This window comes from Monopterus albus, unplaced genomic scaffold, assembly GCF_001952655.1.
Source record: "Monopterus albus unplaced genomic scaffold, M_albus_1.0 scaffold3.1, whole genome shotgun sequence".
NCBI lineage: Eukaryota > Metazoa > Chordata > Actinopteri > Synbranchiformes > Synbranchidae > Monopterus > Monopterus albus.
Genome location: NW_018127883.1, coordinates 7,317,964 through 7,338,149, shown reverse-complemented (window position 1 = coordinate 7,338,149; position 20,186 = coordinate 7,317,964). Strand labels below are relative to the sequence as shown.

Below are 20,186 nucleotides of genomic sequence, written 5' to 3'. Positions count from 1 at the left end.
GAGCCAAAGTCAGCATGAAGAATACTCTGCCCTTTTATGGGCTACCAACAAGTAGCCTACAAACAAAACACTGTCTGAGCTCAAGACACTTCCAGCATTCATTTTAAAACCAGATACTCTTTTTTATTTATCTTCAGTTTACTGCAAATTTAGTTAGACTCAACAATACAGGACTAATTGTTATATTTATCTTTGTTGTTTTAAGCCTATGCCATGTACAATAACAGCAGTAAATAGTTAATGAAACCATGCAGCATTATCTGAAATATTAGATGAACATAAATACACTGATGTAAACTTACAAATAGAAAATGCCGTCCTTTGTTTTAGAAAGCTGGAAGGTCCACATTTGAGGTCCACATGAATTCATTTCTGAACTGCATTTGACTATAGCTGCTGGTTGAGCCAGTGGAGGAGGAACCTCCTACTTCTCAGTACAGCCCCTACTCTGATGCAGTGCAAAGTAAGGATGTGATTTGGGCAACATGTACAAAAGTAACACTTTCCCCCTCATTTTGTATTATTGAAGAGCATTCGGTCAGCCTTGTGTTTTATATTTGCTCTACTCACAGTTTGGGTTTAGTCAGCACTGGTGGTGGTTTTTTGTCGACTGATGCCTGAGTGATGTCTTCATCAGACTGACTGGATGTGTCACTTTGTTCATGCCCCTCATCCTCAGGCAGTTTGAAGTGCACACGCAGACCAACTCTGGAGCTGGAGCGTGACTCTTTGTGGTTTGTCAGGGTGCCTGTCTTTAGGCAAGAATTAGGAGGAGGATTGGGAAGGGGCATCACAATGGAGCCCTCATTCTGATGGTTTGGGATCCCCTTAACTATGGGGCTCATGTCAGGCGATGTCACTGAAGGTCTGGACTGTTCTTGTTCCACTGTAGTCTCAAGTGCAGATGGAGCAGTGCAGGGTTTTATGTATGGGAACAACTGTCCACCACTCTGTGGTTCTGGACATGCTCTAGTGGATCCAGAAGGGTCTACATTTGAGGTGCTGGTGCTACAAGAGTTCAGGCAGGAGCTGCTGCTGCTGGTCAGGCTGGAGGGCTCCAGATTAGCCAGGCTGGTGTGAAGGGGGTCTGGGCACAACATGCTGGAGCTGTGAGGGTCCAGACGGAGGGTGCTGGTGTTTAAGGGGTCCAGGTGTAAAGTGCTAGAGACAAGTGGGTTTAGGTGAATGGTGCTGGCATGGGGCTTAATGCTGTTGGTCACAGTAACCTCTGGTTGAACGTTTACAGTAAGAGCTGATGGGGAAGGCTCTTGGATTTGACTTGGCTCAACTGTTAAACTGCTGAAAGGCCTTGCATGGTTGCCTTTCCTGCAACTGCCTGAGGAGAATCAGAGAGATGGATATATAGACAATTCAATGTACTTTTATAAAAATATATGTTAGCTGTTTTGTAAAGCAAAGCAGAAGTGTTACCTTTGACCCTTAGTGCAGCAGAGCTGGACACGGTTCCATACTTGTTGCTTGCTGTACAAGTAAATGTCCCTGAATCTTCCAAAATGACCTCAGCAATGACCAAAGTGCAGATTTCTTCTAGAGGTAAAGTTAAAAAAAAGTAATACTCACATAATCAAGTTGGTTAAATTCACTGTAGCTGCATCATTTCTCATCTAGCAAAGAGTCTTAATACAGTAAGGAAAGAAACATGACTTGTGTTTCAAATTGCTCAGCAGTGAGGTTTTGTTGTATCACTGGGGCTGAGAGTCTATCTGCAGCTAAGGCAGTTTGAAGTGATCTGCCATGGTGGTTTGACACAGGATGAGAGACTACCTTATATGGGCCAGAGTCAGGGAAAGGCAGCCCTGGCTTATGTACAGAAGAATAGCAGAAGACTCAGACAAAGGCTGTAAACACTTCAGCAGAATAACATGTCCACAGCGTAGCATCATACACAGACAGGCAGCTGCTTTGGTGCAGTCAACACTTAATGAAGCTGTAATGAAATAAGTACCTGATTCACCTGGAGATCTGGGCTCTGTAACAGAAACAAGTACCAAAATCTTTATGAAACTGCAATAACTGTTTTCTCTTTCATAAATAGATACCATATACAGTATGAGATTCCTGCATGCAAACACATCCATAACCTTAAAATTGTTTACAATAGAATCAACATTTTTCAGCTTTTTGAGCTCATTGCAGCCCCCCACCCCATTGGATAGGATTTAATATGAAGATAAAAATGTGTTTATATTTGTTTTATTACCCAGGATATTCTCAGTGGGCAATGGGACACTAACAGACTTTTGAAACAATTCAAATCTTTAAAATTCACTTCAGTTTTGGGGTTTAATTTGCACCTGGAGTAAATTTATACTAAATCAGACAATAGGAATGTTTTTATTGTAGTATAACTATGTTTTTGTTTACACACCTGTGTTCTTAAGAAATAATAAACTGTTATATGTGACTGCAGCATAAACTGAGAAGAGACAACTCTCTCAAAAATACATAAAGCCTATTTGCACTTTAAGTATGGCAGTGGTGGGACAGCAGCAGGACTTGCTTTTCTGCAGGATCCTGAAATCAGGAGAGTCCTCTATGATTTTTCCCTCTCTGTACCAGTCCACTCGAGGTGATGGCAACCCTTTCACACGGCACTCTAGCACCACCAGCTGGCCTTCTGATGCAAGGAGGTCCTGTAGGTTCTGGAGGGATAAAGCACGCTGGATATTAAATCAGTAAACATACAGATACAACATACATTCCATGAATATATAACAGCAGTTGTATATATTCCTTTGAGAATGACTTTACCTTTGTGAATACAGGGGTAGCAATGACAGGTTGCCCGTTTAACCCTTGCAGATAGTTGGAGGTTTCACTCTGAAGATAAGAAAACCTCAAATTACAAAATACAAAACTAGTCATTAAACAAAACTCACAGTGGAAACAAGTGTTTCAACTCTTCTACCTCAGGTTGGGGTGTCTGCGTTGGAGCTGCCTGGACAGGAAGCACAGATGAAACCGCAGTGTTCACAGACAGTGATGTAGCTGGTGCTGTTGCTGTCTGCACCAGCTGCGGTGTGGAGACAACAGTGACGGACGTTAACACTTCTGTATTGCCTTGTGACAAAGTGGGAAACACCTGCTCATGTAACACTGATGTCATCTCCTGCATGGGCTGTGCGGTGGAAGCCACAGATACTTTAGTGAGCTCTGGGATGGAAAATACTGTAGTGGATGTCTGGAGTGGTGGAAGTGGCTGAACTGTTGATGGTAAGGACAGCTCCTCTGCTGGTTCCTCAGCAGCTGCTGCAGGGTGGGAATACTGAGAGTCTTCCTCTTCTGCAAAGAGAGTTTGGCTCGATGATGGCGAATGATGGTGTGGAACTGACTTTTGGGATTTTCTCTGCAGCCTTTCAAAATCACAGAAGGAAGAAAGGAATGGCCTCACTTAGCACTGCAAAAAGTAGCTAACAATCCACACAAATCATTGTTTTTTATGACAATATTATACAAACTCACTGGGCTACATGTTCAAAGTGCTGTTCTCCCTCAGAATCTGAAGAGGAGGCACCTGTAGGGTTGAACAAACAAGCATAAAGAGGTCATCACTAGCTGTTTTACATCAGCCTGTAAAACTATCAGTAAGAAAGAAAGGAACATAGGAATCACCTTCGACATAGATCTCAGCTGATGTCGAGTCTGTGCCATAGAAATTAGAGGCGAAACAGGAGTAACGTCCAGTGTCTTCCTCAAATGCCTCAGCAATGACCAGAGAATGAAGTTCACCGTTGGTGATGATCTGAATATCAGGACTGTTCTCCAACTCCTTACCCTCACAAAACCACCTGTTATTGAATATATAAACAATGTTACTAAAACCTTTATTGTCTTTTGTTGCATTGAATAGCTGAGCAGCTACTTCATGCACCTTTCTCTAGTTTTGTAAAGACAACAAATTAGAGTATCCAACCATTTCAGGACAATCATAATGAAATTTGGTTCAAGTGGACCTGAATTAGTTGGTAGCATGAAATGGTTACAATAAAGATGCTACACTGGCATTTTGTACAAATAATCAAAGGAAAAAACTACATTAAGTGTCTTATTAAGGTGTTAGACCAGCACAGCTTCACTGCTCTTGAATAAAAAGGGATGAACAAGATGTAAACACATTCCCTTGTTTAACTTGGGTTAATTTAGGTTAAGATCTGTCAAGGCTTAAGCCCTCATCCCCTTTATTGTGCTTTCTCTCCTCATTTATTGAGGTTTTTTCTTTGTTTCCTATTTGTAACTTTACTTGTTTTCTGAAAGTACTCAACTTCAATTTTCACTTTAGTGGCAGTATTTCATTTTCACTGGGATATTTTAAGACTTTTTATTATTTAAACCCCCATCTTTACACCGTTCTTTTTTTCGTTCTGTTAACCCTCTGAAACCCCTTCCATGATGCCAGTAGACTGAGGTGCTTTCCACAGGTGCCTAATAGTGTTTCTGGCTTGGTGCCATTCAACAGCAGCAGGCCAAGGGGAAAAGGTTTTGAGGAGTAAGCTCTATCACTTTCCCTGTAAGATGAGAACTAGAACAACTGATCTAGATAAAGTTAATGAAAAGTGTATGTACTTTTTTAATGAGGGAAGAGATGGTGGATGACATGCAAGAAAGAGACTCAAATCAGGTTAATTCTGGTCAGCGCCCTAAAGAAATACTCAGTATTGTTTAATAATGATGTATAAAATAAATGAACATGAAATAATATTAAAACGTGCAATAAATGACCAGAAAGGATTAGGAAGGAATCTCCTAATTAGTAACATCTAGAACTAGATTTATTTTATGATCAGGAAATGCAGCATGGCAACAGTTTGTTTTTTCAAGGAAAATTATAATAGTAAACCTTTAGCTTCCTCCCTGTCCTGACCAGCAACATATACAACTGAATCTACCTCAAAGTACATCTATTTTGAGCATATGAGACCTGGATGCTTTATTAAATCTAGCCAATAAACAATCAGGAATGAAGTAATGTGTTACTTTCTGGGATGATGTTGTTATTCAGCTGTGAACCAGTACTTTTAGAGTGAACACTTTTTGAAATAAAGAAGCAGGCAATTGTACTTTTTATAGATGTTTTTTAGCACTGAAGCTGTTCGAAATGTCAGGAATACACTAAAATCAATGCCTCACAGCACAAACTATTATTAAATTATCTACTTCTCAGTTGTGGCTCAGGAGGTAGAGTGGGTTGTTTCCTAACCAAAGGATTAGTGGTTTGATTACCAGCTTATCCGGTCAACATGTCAAAGTGTCCTTGAGCAAGACACTGAACCCTCAGTTGCTCCCGGTGATAACACCGGTGTGTGAATGTGTGAGCGAGTGAGAATGGGTGAATGGCCAAGTAGTGTGAAAGCGCTTTGAGTAGAAAGCGCTATACAAGTATAAGACCATTTATGCTTTGGTATTTAAAAATTCCTGGTTTAGTTTTCAATTAAAAAAAGAAGCACTACAAATCTGTTCCTGACACTAGGATGTTGCTGGAATGTGCTGTCAGTGTTTTGTGTGAACTGAGCTATGTCAGTTCTAGTGAGTCAGGGTCTAAATTGAAAGCATGAGTAGTAGAGGAGGTGGTTGATCTATGAGGCAAAGACCCTGCTCACTGCACCTGTCAGGGCTATTTTCCCTTTGGAGATCAGAACCAGAGAGGAGATTCCCCCTGGAGCCTGGGAGCCCAGAGTGGCTGACCCAATCACATACACACAATACTAAACATAGACTCAAAATACACACAGTGCTATACCCTGACACACCAGAGTGTGCACCACTGCACACTGATGGGAAATAGGAACCTGACAACTCTCGTTTGGCTCCTCTAGTCAGAGTCATATACACAGTAGTTGCATGGGCAAACAAACAAACAAACAAACAAACAAACAAACAAACATGACACTAAAGTACACTAAATGAAAAGTGTGGTATGTTAAGAGAATATGCCAAATCAGAGCCAAGCTTGAACATAATGTGTAGGACGTAACATATTTCAAGAAGAAATCACTGGCACAATACCCAGATCTTCTCACTTTTGTTTTAAGAGACCAAATCAAACCATAATAAGAAGTCCACAAGCAATAACTTTAGAAATCATCTTACCAAACGCCTCATGCCTTTGTCGAGAGCTCGGCCACTTCTATTATCAGGAGCAACTACAGCTCACAGTGCCAGTCTCAGGTCTAAAAATGGCAGAGAGCTACATTCTCCCCGGACAAGTATATGTTAGTGGCTGAACAATGTTCAGTAGGACTAACAAGCCCATACCCACTGTAGTCTGACACCTCAGCTTCACACAATCAAGTTTTTGTTGTCCTTAGAGGGACTGTATATGTCTTAAAACATATCTGACAACACTGCCATTAAAAAAACATTAAATGAGTAGAAACGTATAAGTAATCATGTTGGATTTCTAATTTTATTTTGCTTATTCCCATACCAGACAATAACCCAACAAGAGGTGTAAATTCCTTTCATATTTTTTCACCATTTGACCATAAATAATCAGTAATTAGGATAGCACCCTATTAAGAAGCTACCGGTATCACTCTTAGAAGCAACAGGAAGCCTAATGTGATTATCTCCTGTCCCAGACATACAGTAGGGCTGACACACAAACACGTTCAGAATCAACTGTTGGCTGTCATCATGTCACGCCGGTCTGGATTGATTTAACTCATGCTTCTCAAAGTACTTTGTAATTATTGAGTATTATCCAAAACCTAGACACAACTTAGTTCATGTTTTGGGTCACAAATGATTACAAATTGTTCTTTAAACAGTGTTAATGCAATATCCTCAGTGAAACAGGATTTTTTAGATTGACATTGACATTGATACTTTAAAGTTAAAAAATTTGATAAAAATGTATCAGACACTGCCAGATCTCTAAAATTTGGTTATTAAAGAACCTTTATTAGTTAATACTTGATGATAATACTGAGGTGTGGTAAACACATTGTGTTTCTGTGTGTATTGCTTAAAATCAATGATAATACTGTTATAAAAAATACTCAAGTAATGTACAAATAGCTAAAATGTATACTTAAGTACAATAATGGAGTTAATGTACTCAGTTATCATCCATGCCACTATCCCCTGGTCCAACATCGTGTCTTGTTCTCATATCGTATTCCTCTAAACAAACAGCTGATCCAGATCGACCCAGATCCTTCAGCACAGTATAGACACAACCTCACAGCCCACTGGCCTTTCTGCTTTTTTCAAATATTACATTTTTTCAGATAAATGCAGACTAATTTGGAGAGAGCATCGAAGCAGGAGGTCTTAATGTAAACTAAGAAATAAACTAATATCATCAGGTCAACCGCCAAATTGACAGGGTTTTCTTACCGGACTTCAGGCACGGGGAGTCCACTCACAATGCAGTCTAACCTGACCTTGCTGCCCTCTGGAACCTCCCTGCTTTTCAGTTTCTGGATGAAACATGGAGGCTCACACACAGACTCCACTGGGTATGACGTTTCTCTCAAGTCACAGCCTTCAGCCTTCTCCTCTACCTCCTGGGATACAGAGCCGTAATGCTGCTCCTCAGTATCCCTGCAGTCCTGAAACTCCTCATGCCTGATCCCAGAGTCCACCTGGACCTCTGGTTGATGGCTATCAGCAGGACTGGGTCTCTCCTTCTCCAGCTCCCTGTTGTCTGAACTGAGGGGATAAACTGCCCCATCGTTATGGCTCTTGTCCTGGACCCTACTCCTGTGAGCTTTGCATGCTCTCGGTCGTATCCGCTTGGAGCTGTTGGCCTTGAAGAGAGAGGAGAGCTCCTCAATGAAGTCCGCTGCCTTGTTGAGGAACTCCTTCTTAGACTGGGTCTCCGCACTGTAAGGGGTATTCCTTGCTGACCTGTTGAAGTCGCTGACTCCTTTATTGGAATCTCTGCTGTTCCTGATCATGTTGTCCTGCCGTGTGGAGGCTTTGTGCATCTTTCTGTCTAATGTGAATGTTGCATGTGTTGCTGGCAGTTCTTGGGACTCGGGGGCTGGCTGGGTGAAGGGCACAGTGAAGGGGGCCTCAAAAGGAGCAGGAGAGGGTTTAGTGAAGGGAACAGGAGAGGGTGTAGAGGAAGAGACTAAGACCGAGGACACATTAGAGGGGGTTAATAGAGTTACAGGGGTCTTGGCCTCACCCCTCTCCTCATGGGACTCATGTCTGATGGCCTGGCAGGCCAGGTTCACACTCTTATCCAGCTCCTCTTGGCTCAGGAAGGCTGAGAGATCTGGGAACTGGGGGTCACTGTGGCCCACAAAGTCCTCAGCCTTGTTTTTGAGTGGCCCATAGATCTGGAGATGTGTGGAAGAAGCATCTGAGCGACTCATCTTGCTGTGGCGCTGCTGGGCTTTGGTCTCTGCCAGGTAGCTCTCTTTTAAGAACTGAGACAGTGGTGGTGGCTGGTCAGTGTTGTTCTCTTGCATGCTGTGGAAATAATCACAAGGCACTGAGTTACATTCAAGGTCGCTTTCCATCTTCCAGTGCATACAGTACTATAGGGTTGTAGAATGATTTCCTACCTCCTAAGGAGGTCAGTATATTTCTAATTTCATTCACATATAACTGTGAGAGATCCAGTACGCCCTGCTTATTGTCTATCACTTGTACTCATTTTAACTGTGCTGTTTCAGACCCCCAACAGGTCTGTGTGAATTTAAATAGATGAGGGTCTGAGGATTGTCACAATTAATAAGAATTCAAGTGATTTCTTGGTTCTTTTACAGTCAACATTTTTGACTGGGCACATTTGTCATTAAGACTTTCTGATGTGAAAAAAATACCAGCATGCAGACGATCAACACTTTATCAGAAGACCTAAATACTGAGATCAAACAGCTGATATGTATGGCAAAAAAGTTAACCAAATGTTCACTGTGTTTGATAACCTGATTAGATTTTAAGCTCTCTGCAAGTTGACTTTCATACTGTCAGTAGCTGTCTGAGAGATAAGACATCAGTCTAAAAATATACGATAAGCATCAGAGCTGAAAGGAGTCATTGATTTGTTTTTATTAACAGAAAATGAAATAAATATATATGAAATAATTTTGTCATTATCAGTGTCATTTTACATGGAAAGTTGCTACCTTCTCAAATGTGTACATTTTATTTCTAACTGTGGACTGTTTTTCAGACCATCACGCAAATATGCAAGACTTCAGGAACTGTGAGGGAGACAAGTTGTTTCTTAATCAACAAACTTATTGATAGCTCAGTAGCTATAGCCCTAGTAAGCAAAATAAAATGCATATGATCATTTCACTGCTATATCTACAAGACTTTAAAAGAGGAATGATCTATGATCAGAAATCGGTCAATGAAAAGCAAAGCCCTAGTTGGAATCCTTTCACATATTTACCAGATACATCTGCAAAATAAAGACTTGATGAAAACATATGCTGGTATGAATTGCTATTTATTTTAGCCTAATTTCATCCTTCCTCTAGAGTCAACAGGGTGTCAGATTCATGCACCAGATCTGCTGCCAAGCTTTTTTGCCCCTGTCCAGTTAAGACAAACACTTATATGACGTTTAGTCTTTGAACAACTTTTTAACACTCGACATGAGTAAGTTATTGAATAGACGTGAGATAGGGGGCACATGTGCTACTGACACTCAAATCAATGCAATTAAGAGACGGCAGTGCCCTTCCAACAAACCCGAAGCTGCAGCTGTTGTGTACATTAATCCTGTGCAAACAGCCTCCAAGCACACCAAGTCATATCTAATAATAGCGACGGCTCAGTTTACATGAATAAAGAAAAAAAAAATACAGTCCCCCCTCTGCACCCTTGTTATCAAGATTTTGATCAGTCATGATAGTCATTAATCCAATTACACAAACAGAACTATAATTATCGTAAGCAGGGTACTGCTGAGTGTCACTGCCTACACAACAATGAACCCCCCTGGTTAAACACAGCACCACACACCCAGGCAGCTTAAGGTAATTCAACTAAACAGGAGCATAACATTCAAACAGGAATAGACTCAAGCTTGTCTGAAGCTCAGTGTTGATGCCAAAAGACAGTCAACAGGACACTGTGAGCAACAATTAAATTAGGGGCTGGTGTGTTTTACCTCCTGTGTAAACTCAGCTGCCCCCCTGTGTAGGACTGGTAATCCTCAGAGTGCACCTGTGCTCAAAGAGGGAGATTTCAGCCTTCCGGATGCTGCCACTTGGGAAATCTTGGAAACAGACAGCTGCCCAGCTTTCCTGGTTTTCTCTCACAGAGCTAACCTTGGAGTCTACAGGAACATATGGAGCCGAGTAGCTAGGGTAACCTGTCACCAGAATAAGTAGCAACATTTGTCAGTGCAGTAGTCGCAGGTTATTTTGGGGACGCCTGGCCCATGTGCCTGACCATGTGTCACGCCCCCCTCCCCGCAACAGCATTTTAGTCAGTTGTTTTAACACATTTTTTCAGCATGTTAAAGAGAAAATTATATCAGAAAGTAATGAAAATAATAGGCATTTGCAATGACTGATTTTCTTTTGCTTATAATAATGCCTGCTTACTGATGAGAACATATACAGTACAACCCCAAATCAGAAAAAGTTGGGACTATGTAAAATCAAAATTAAAACTGAAAAGAGTGATTTGTAAATTGTCTGTGTCCTGTATTACACTGAAAACTATACAGCAGCATATTATTTGGTGTGAAGCCTCATCAATTTTATTCTTTGTTCAAACAAACACTTCAATTCTGATCCCTGCAACATATTCCAAAAAATATTGGGACTGTTTCATTTCAGGGCCAGTAATGAGGTAAAACAATGAAAAGACGGTTCCATGTGAACCAGGTGATGTCAACAGGTGGCTGCAATCATGATTTGGTACAACAATGGCATCCAGGAAATGCCGAGCCCTTTAGGAGCAAGGATGGGACGAGGACCACCACTTTGCCAACATACTGTATGTGTGAGAAAATTACTGAAATGTTTAAAAACAATGCTCCTCAGAGAAAGATAGGAAGAAAACTGGAGATGTCACGCTCTATGGTGCAGAACATAATTAAAACATTCAAGGAATCTGGAGGGATTTCAGTGTGTGAAGGACAAAGGCACAAGCTTAAGCTGGATGACTGTGTTCCCCGATCCCTCAGACGGTACTGCATCAAGACTCATCACTCTTCTATAAGCGATATAACCACATGGGCTCAGGATTACTTTGGCACACCTGTATCAGGCACTACAATATGTAGTTACATCCATAAATGCTGCTTAAAACTGTACTGTGCCAAAAGGAAGCCCTATGTCAACAGTGTCCATAGGTGCAGTCGAATGCTCTGGGCTCGGAGGCATCTGGGACGGACCATCACACAGTGGAAACGTGTACCGTGGTCAGACCAATCAGTATTTCAGGTCTTTTTTGGAAGGAATGGACACTGTTTGCTCCAGAGCAAAGACAAAAAGGACCATCCAGACTGTTACCAGCAACAAGTCCAAAAGCCAGGGCCTGTCATGGTCTGGGGTTCGTGTCAGTGCCCTCGGCAAAGGTCACTTACACTTCTGTGATGGCACCATTACTGCTGAAACATAGAGAGATTTTAGAGCAACATATGCTGCCTTCAAGATGACATCTTTTCCGGGGACACCCATACATATTTCAACAAGACAATGCAAAACCTCATACTGCACATCACCAAGGCCTGGCTGTGGAGGAAAAGGGTGCGAGAGCTGGACTGGACATTTTGCAGTCCTGACCTGTTCCCAATAGAGAATGTGTGTCACATTTTGAAATGCAAATTATGTCAACAAAGACCCAGGACTGCTGTGCACCTTAAGACTTGTTTGCAAGAGCAAAATGACACATTTTAAATACAGAATAAATAAATAAATAAATGAATGGTATCATATCAAATACTGTGCTGCTGTATTGTTTTCAATATAATACAGGACACATGATTTACACCACTATTTTCAGTTTTCATTTAGATTTTACATACTATCCCAGCTTCTTCTGATTTGGGGTTGTATCAAGGCCTCAATTTAGTGCCAAACAAAATCACCTGTGTTCCATGATTAATGAACCATTTATTAGAAAGATGATGAGAAGCATTTCCAAGACCAACAGATAGAAACAAAAAGCAAGCCTGAGCATCAATTTACACTTAAAACAGTGTAAGATCTGGTATCAAATGCTTCAATTCAAGTTGATTTAACAAGAAAGCATCACCAAAAAAGCTAATTTACACTGATTCCTACGCAAAAACAAACAAACAAACAAACAAAAAAAAAAAACAAAGTTTGATATACATGTTAGGAGCATTTAATGCAAGTCTGCCATACTTGGGCTAAAACATTATTTGTATATAATTTGTTTTATTAAATCACTGGAGCAACAAGTTCAATATATACCGCTAAGTGAGGTTTTAGATATGCTGTCAAACAAACAGAAGCAAAATTAGGAAATCCTCACTAGCCTGTGTTTGCCATAAGCTTTCTGGCACTCGGTATAATGTCCTGCACACCAGGCTTAAACAAAGTAATATTTAAAGTTAGGGAAAAAATAAGTACTGCTAAAACTCTTTGGCATAACTGCACGTCTACCAACACAGTAAAGGCAACATGAAGAAGAGAATCATAGTTCTCATATGTGAAATTACATGCTTGAATGAATAAATCAAATCAAATCAAATAGTTGAGGTCAGTGACTTGGTTTTCATTTCATCTGTGTTGACTGTAGCCACTAGGTTATTCACACAGTGGGGATTTGTAGTAGCAATTGTTAATATTGGACAGTATTATTAGCAGCAATAGAAAGTCTTGATAAGCCCAGTCTATCAAAACCATACAAGACACTTCGTTGTTTAAAGGTTAGGAATGAAATCAGTGTCTCCCTCGTCAGGGTATCCGATCAAACCGCCTACGTGAAGGCACTCTTCAAATGAGGAGAACACGCAGTAGCATCCCACATGATCTGAAGCTGGGTCCATCATAATCACAGAGGAAAGCACCATAATGGAAGTCTGTGTGCTTTTTCCTTTTTCTTTTATTTTAGTGCAGTGAGATTAAGCTTCTGCTCAACAAGTCAACATCATGTTTTGTTTGTTGTTCACAGTGTTTCGTGACCTCGAGTCGAGAGCGATGGAGCCGACACTCTTAACATTGTACCTAGTGCAGTGAGCCAACTTGTGTCGGAGGCACAGTAACAGTTCTGCAACAAATTTGCTCACGCCAACTCTGCCATCAGGAGTCGTCACTGGCCCGTTTGCGAGACTGGTCACCACTGGAAAACAAGGATAGTCCATTAGTAGTGCATGCTTGAAGCTGAATGACATTTTATTGCAACTGTGAATAGTCACTGGCTGAAACTGAAGTGTCAGAAAACTTACCGTGGAAATCCGTTCATAGAGAGCTCCATCTGGAGCTTCTGGTCATGGGCGGCGTAGTCGGACAGCAAAGACTCCACAGCAGGGGGGTTGATTTGGGGAATAAAGCCAGAGAAGAGAGTCGGGGCTAGCTGGGCCCACTCTGCAACAGAAAACCAAACATCTGTGAAACAGAAGTGCACATGTAGAGCTGCTGATTCTAGTGGAGAAATAAACTAACATGCCTGTCTATTTTGCCATAGTGGAGGCAAAATGATCACATTAGCTTGCAGCATTAAAACAGATAATACATACAAAAGATTTCTGGTAGCAGATGAGGTGAAGAACAGAGACATCACTTACCTGGTCGGAGGCTGTAGAGGCCTTTAACCACACTGGCCATTGTAGATGGCTGTACTTGAAAGGGCATGGAATGGGCTTTGATGAGAAGAGCTAAACAAGAGAAAATTAGGTAATAAGTAATCTGTATTATAAAGGAATCAAGTCTTCTGAAGGTGCAGTTCCATCAGCTGAATCAAAAATCTTGTGAATCCAGGATAAGAGAATACAGGACACTGGTTTGCAACAAACATCTGTCCTGGATTAGGTACCAAGTTTTGTTACAGGTTCACAATAACAAACAAAGGAACAATTTTAAAATGTCATGACAGCCATTCTTCAAACGAAGAAATACACTCACGCATCAGTGTTTTCACATGTTTTTCTGCAATGTGATCAGCAAAGAGCTTCATCAGATCCTCTCGTAGGTCTCTGTTCAGCTTTGACTCAATGTAGAACTTGTTCTGAAAACATACAAAAAAAAACATTAAAAACTGCATGATGCTGAACACAAGTAACACCCAGCACAAGGCTTTACTTGGTTGCAAGGACTACCAGAAAAGTTCTGTGTTGTCTTTACAACCGTTATTTACCCTAGAGACCTATGAAATAGATGCCTACCAGGTACATAAACACAGGAACTACACATTGAAGAGAAGTTGTGTATTGTGTCAATGCAATGTTGAAGTTCTCAATGAAGTTCTCAGGTGGGCTCGCCTGGGAAGACAATGATAAAGCGTTTTTATAGTTCCTTGTGTGTAGTATGTAATAATTTCCTTATATATGAATTTACTTACTTGTAGATGGGTGGAAACTTGTTGCAGATGATTTGTTATTTTTGATGTCAAATCATTGTAGAGCAGCTCAGAGTGCTGCTGACAAACACATTTGTAGACATAACTAGGGAAACAAAGCAAAAGCAGAGGCTTGCTGAGATAGCAGATGGACTACAGTAATCAGTGATGCACAACGGGGGCCACCAATTAAATCACAAACTACTCACAGTTCAGGTGTAGCTTTACTCAGCATCCCATTACCCATCATGTCTTACCTGTATATCTGTGCATAAGAAACAGAGATGTGGTCTGTGGGATTCTGAATTAGCAGACGGTCAATGGCCTTCTCCAGATTTGGCCAATGGTTTTTTCTGTAGTCTTCTTCTGCCATTGCATTCAGGACTGAGTGAAAAGATGACAGCTGGTCAGGTGGTGGTCTGACTCTGGTCAAAACCATTAAGATGAACAGACCACTACAGGGAGCATCACACAACAGCAGGTAGTCACTCAGCAGGCCGAGCTGCCGAGTGACTACAGCTGACAGACGCATGGGTCTGTTATAAATCCATGGGTCAGACCCTGCTGTCACCGTACCTACTTTCATTCAAACTTACGGAACTTGGAAGCAGAATCGAGGGTGAATTTTCCCTCGGTGGTTGGCGGAGCCGTGCAGTCAGTCTCACTGACTTCGCTGCTCTCGCTGCTAGAATCCGAGGCCCTGAACCTTGACCCTCCAGTGCTGCTGGACCGCAGCTTTCCTTGTCGAGCCCCCGGTTCTCCTCCCGGCACCGGTTGAGAGATGGGCTGCGGGACCGTGGTTACATCAGACGGATGACTGTTTAGATACGTGCGGACTTTACTGCTGCTGCTACACGCACAATAGTTGTGGTTATGATCGTCTTTTATGTCCAAACTGTCATCTTCCATGGCCTCCATTTTCACAGACAGTCCTACGTGCCGAAGCCTGGTACCACTAGATGTACATTTCAGATAACAATCCAGGATATAAACGTAGAAACTGTCAATCGTCTTCCGTGATGCCCATCTCGGTTTTGGCGTTGTACACTACATTTTTACGACATGTCGTATCACCGGACATGATGATATAACAGGGAAATGTAGTTCCAAACGCGTTGACTAAATAAAGACGTTTACCGGGCCTTGATTATCTAAACCTTACTCAGCGGGACCTTGTGCATTGTCTAAGGATTAAACATCTATGAGCAGACTGTTCAAAGATTGGCTATCTTGAGATTACGCCTAATATTTGGGAATTTCGTGTTATCAAAATACGCATGCGCATAGCGGCGGTATTCCCCAAATTTGAATCCCATCACGAAATCCCACTACAGTAAATCCTTTCAAGTGGCACTATTATAACACTTTCCTCAGAATTATAACAATGTCCAACTAGAGAAATGCATTTCCTGTCAAAAATGCCTGCGGATGTTGATATGCTGAAGGATCACCCTGAAAATGCCTGAAATCAATTGCTGAAACATCTGAAGGATGAGAAGAAATAGATGAAGTTCTTAGCTGAATAATCTGAAGGATGAGATGCAATAAATACAAGTAGGAATGTCCTTGAAGAGCTGAACATTTTAATACCTGAATGGCTTTTCTAGGTGAAAGTGAAGAAATTAGGTGCCGAAAAACGAATGGAAGAAGCCAGAATAATAAATATTAGGATAACATGGTGCATCCACACAGTGAGACCCGCTCGCAGAAATCCTTTCACTGTAGTTACACATTAAGTGGAATAAGGACCTTGCAGGCGCTAGGTGGCGGACCATGCACACTGATGTGAACACCAGTCAGCAGCTGCATGAAAGAACAGAAATGAGTGGCCAATGTTTTTCCATTTGTTTACTGAAAGCCTCGTGAGACATAACAGCTATAATGATGTAAAAATGTCTTATTTCCTTAAACATTAAACAAAACATTACCGTGTAAATGGTATGTAAATTATGTTGGCATAGACATTTATCCAACACATTGGCTCAAATATGTCTATCTACCAACAGTGTCTGTACAGGCAGCAGATTCCTCTGTATGATGGAACTGTTTTAACTTTATGAAAATTGACAGAAGCAACAAACCAGTATTATAAGAAGGACAAAGTTCCATTTTTCAACATGAATCACTGAATATATTCCTAAGGCTTAAACTTAGTACAATGTTGTACAGATAAAAAGTATTATCTACTCTTGGATGAGTGTCTCTCACATCAGAGTATAAAAATAAAAGGCCTGACCATAAAAAGTAGCTGCCATGTTGTCAGAAAGAACACCTTGTTAATAGTTGTATTTAAATGACAGGTTAAACATACAAAGTTTATGACAACGTAGGAGCATGTAGATGACGTGTTCTTTGGTCTAAAATTAAAGAGTACTGTTCTGTTTCCCCCAGCATTGACCCCAATGAAAGGTCACAGCTGAACTTCTTATAATACAAGTTAAACAATGGGTTTGAGTATACCGTCTTAAGATTTCTGTATCTAAAACTCATAGTACTCACTATTTAGTAGGCAGTAGGCTTACATATTTACATGTTTCTCAATGGTAACGTGAACCAACTCTAAAACACGTCATTAGACCACAGCTGACATCACACTGTGGAATGAAATTCACATTTCAAGTCTTTGCTTGGATGGACTGCAATTCAGAAATTAAAGCTTAATCTAGTGTTGCATTTGTGGTGTGCCAAAGTAAATGAGAACATCAGCCTAATTTCTAAAAATATGAATGCAAAATTAGATGACCACATGGAAAGAATTTCTAAAAAAACAAACTTTTTTTAAAACTACTGCATTCTATTTAGTAAGTAGCATACAGTATGAGGTTTTAGACATAATGCATGTGACCAAAATGGGAACGGGGGAAAAAAAACCCAAAGGAAAAAGAACCAACTTTCTGCATATTCACACAAAGTTGTCACGCAAACTCAGCTTTATGAAAAATAATAGATGAGTCAATATATGAAACATTTATATAAAGACAATTAGTGCTTTGTTGACTGGGTACTTTACATTTATAGATGTGTGGTGCTCCGAGTGTTTTCAGATGTACTGTCTGTCAGCTCACTTGATGTGGCCTCATTGGATAAAGTGTGTCGTACTGTGTCTCTGAGGCACATCTCTTCATCCACTGCTGGTGCATCAGCTTCCTCTTGCTCGCTGTCTCCTTCTTCTACCCCCTCTGCACTGCATTCAGACTCCTCACTATCACTGCCACAGGAGCTCGACGTCTCATCCTCAGAGTCAGAGTAAACCTCGGCCCCAAGGAAGATATACTGATTTGGTGCTTGGAACAGGTACTGGCCCACTGTGGGAAACAATACAAACATTTTACAATGCTGAAATGAATATTTGGAGAAAATCTATTTTATGTCTTAGGTATTCATATTATATGTATTAGCATGGATTTGCATTAGATATTGTTGAATGATGAATGGGTTAGCAGCTGTTTGTGAACACAACTGACTCATTTAAAAAAAATTTACTTAATGTGAACAATGCTGTTCTTTCTACAGTGGTCTGAAACTTACTCTCAAGGCGTTTGCTGATTGGACTTCTGTTGATTCGACTCATCCAAAATCGTCTACGAAATTCAAGGTTGGAAGTTTGGCTCTTTATGTTGGCAGCCTCCTCTTTTGGTGCGTCTTCTGTGGGGAGCTCTGATGGCTCAACCATCTCTCCACTGTGGTGCTGAGTGTTTGGACAAGGCTCTGGAGGTGTAACATTATTACCAGCAGTCTCTGTGATATTCTGACTTCCTGTCTCCTCTGAAGGCTCAGTTACGGAGTCTGTATTGTGCTGCTTCAGCTCCTCCTGAGCAGACAAGGCCGCACTTGGTGGCTGTTCTGGTAACCGAGGGGGCTTCTCTGTGATTTCAGTGAGTCTTACAGTGTTGTAGCAGAGCTGCTCAAAGTCTCCACCCAATCGATGACAAAGTTCGTTGACAATTACATCACAGTCCCCAAGGAGCTCCACATCAAAATTGAGGTGAGGCAGCTGCTCCCTATTGATCAGGACCTGAGGCACTTCATGAGGAATGGAGTCTGCATGGGATGAAGAGAAGAGAAAACGTAGCATGCTGGATTATTGCATGCATTGCACGGACAACAGAAATACATTAATCTAAACAAAACATACTTGGGATGAGGGCAACTGGTCGGACTTTAAGCGAAGAGCCAATGACAATCAAGAGGTCCACCTCATCCTTATCCTGCTTCATGGCTCTGTGGAACATTTCTGGAAGATTCTCTCCAAAGAAGACAATGTCAGGTTTCATGATCGCCAGGGGAGCATCTGGACAGTGTGGACAATGAGGGACAACCTGCAAGAGGATTTCAGTTCATTAGCATTATAACAAAACTTTGTGTTAAAGAAAGACCACACCACATTTCATCTGTATTTTGACAGGGACTGCATGTCTACAATGCAGACAACACTAGCCAGCGTTCTCAAAGTAGGCAGCTGTACCCATACTTGCCAACCTTGAAACCTAGAAAATAGGGAGGATGTCAAAACCAAAGCAGGGTGTCTGGGGATCCTCCCCCAGAAAAATCTGAGCTCCAGAGACATTGTTTCCTGCATTCTGGTGACTTAAAAAAAAGAAAATACCAAAATAATAAGCACACTGCAACAGCATTTTTATGTAAAATACCTTTAATTCTCAGTTAATACAGAGAATACAATTGTCTCTACTATACCTGCAATTCCATTTTTTGCCAGCAGGCTGTGCACAGTCTACTTTTTAAAGCAGGAAATTTCATGTGGAGCTCATAACATTAATAATGGCTCCTTTACAAAGAGTATGGTAATGCAAAGAAGCAATTAATAATTGTTATTTGCTACACTTGCATATGACAAGTCCACATGTCTCTCCTGGAACAGCTCTATACTGCTTCAGTTTTGGAACCAATGCTAACATCAAGTCTATGTCTTACACAAGATCTTTTACACAGTAAATACACATGGAGATCAGCTTGACTGACTGGAAGTTGCTAGTTAAAGAGTGTTTTTAAAAGTGTTCTATTATATTCTACTGCTGACTCCGGACGGATGTGGCAAGGCCTGCAGCACATCAGACTACAGGACCACCACCAGCATCATCAGCTCCACAGGCAGCCTGCCGGATGACCTCGACACCTTCTACACCTGCTTTGAGACCTCCAGCTACAGCACAGAGAGAAAGCACACACATACCTGGACCGCTCAACCCCCCCTTCACTAACTGTTTCGCCAGACCAGGTACACAAAGTCCTGAGGAAGATTGACCCCCGCAAAGCAGCAGCCGGCCAACATCCCTGGGATGGTTCTCAGGGCATGTGACAGCGAGCTGGCTGATGTTCTCACCACCATCTTCAACCTCTCCCTCAACCAGAGCATCGTTCACACCTGCTTTAAGACCACAACCATTGTCCCCCTTGCTAAGAAGAGCCCGGTCACCTGCCTGAAAGACTACAGGCCAGTGGCACTCACCCTAATCATTATGAAGTGTTTTGAGATAGTGGGGCTGGCCCGCATTCAGACCAGTATACCAAACACCCTGGACCGCCTGCAGTATGCCTACCGGTCCAACAGGGCCACCTCAGACGCCATTGCGGCTGCACTCCACTATTCCCTTTCTCACCTGGAAAATGGAGACTCCTACATCAGGATACTCTTCACTGACTACAACTCTGCCTTCAACACAGTTGTCCCCAACAAACTGTCCACACTAGGTCTGCACCCC

At 41.5% G+C, this 20,186-nt stretch overlaps 3 protein-coding genes across 3 annotated transcripts in view; all 3 read right to left on the bottom strand.

The window, feature by feature from the left end:
• Positions 1-8,441, bottom strand: part of mypn (myopalladin) — a 15,232-nt gene extending 6,791 nt beyond the window's left edge. The window contains exons 1-9 of the mRNA XM_020601338.1: positions 7,360-8,441; positions 3,634-3,809; positions 3,484-3,535; positions 2,930-3,374; positions 2,773-2,841; positions 2,522-2,663; positions 1,967-1,990; positions 1,432-1,548; positions 571-1,336 (exon numbers count right to left, since the gene is read on the bottom strand). Of these exons, the coding sequence (XP_020456994.1) occupies positions 571-1,336; positions 1,432-1,548; positions 1,967-1,990; positions 2,522-2,663; positions 2,773-2,841; positions 2,930-3,374; positions 3,484-3,535; positions 3,634-3,809; positions 7,360-8,441 (2,873 nt within the window). The remainder of the gene's footprint in view (positions 1-570; positions 1,337-1,431; positions 1,549-1,966; positions 1,991-2,521; positions 2,664-2,772; positions 2,842-2,929; positions 3,375-3,483; positions 3,536-3,633; positions 3,810-7,359) is intronic.
• Positions 8,442-12,060: 3,619 nt separating this feature from the next.
• cacul1 (CDK2 associated cullin domain 1) lies at positions 12,061-15,638 on the bottom strand. The gene is made up of 8 exons (XM_020601101.1): positions 15,063-15,638; positions 14,724-14,850; positions 14,470-14,572; positions 14,294-14,389; positions 14,034-14,136; positions 13,697-13,786; positions 13,358-13,496; positions 12,061-13,251 (listed from the first exon to the last, which is right to left on the bottom strand). Exons 1-8 carry the CDS (start codon positions 15,382-15,384, stop codon positions 13,212-13,214), a joined length of 1,020 nt encoding a protein of 339 aa, XP_020456757.1. The 5' UTR covers positions 15,385-15,638; the 3' UTR covers positions 12,061-13,211.
• Positions 15,639-16,065: 427 nt separating this feature from the next.
• The window catches only part of sirt1 (sirtuin 1), an 8,110-nt gene continuing 3,989 nt past the window's right edge, over positions 16,066-20,186 (bottom strand). The window contains exons 7-9 of the mRNA XM_020601907.1: positions 18,602-18,785; positions 17,995-18,507; positions 16,066-17,771 (exon numbers count right to left, since the gene is read on the bottom strand). Of these exons, the coding sequence (XP_020457563.1) occupies positions 17,479-17,771; positions 17,995-18,507; positions 18,602-18,785 (990 nt within the window). The 3' untranslated portion in view covers positions 16,066-17,478. The remainder of the gene's footprint in view (positions 17,772-17,994; positions 18,508-18,601; positions 18,786-20,186) is intronic.

What these genes read in the sequence shown, in the direction of transcription:
- cacul1 (XM_020601101.1), bottom strand. Translation starts at nt 15,384, where the DNA reads ATGGAGGCCATGGAAGATGACAGTTTGGACATAAAAGACGATCATAAC. An exon ending in AAGTTTCCACCCATCTACAA is followed by an intron (nt 14,390 to 14,469) that starts GTAAGTAAATTC and finishes TTGTCTTCCCAG; the next exon opens with GCGAGCCCACCTGAGAACTT. An exon ending in TCTATGAACGGATTTCCACG is followed by an intron (nt 13,252 to 13,357) that starts GTAAGTTTTCTG and finishes CTTGTTTTCCAG; the next exon opens with TGGTGACCAGTCTCGCAAAC.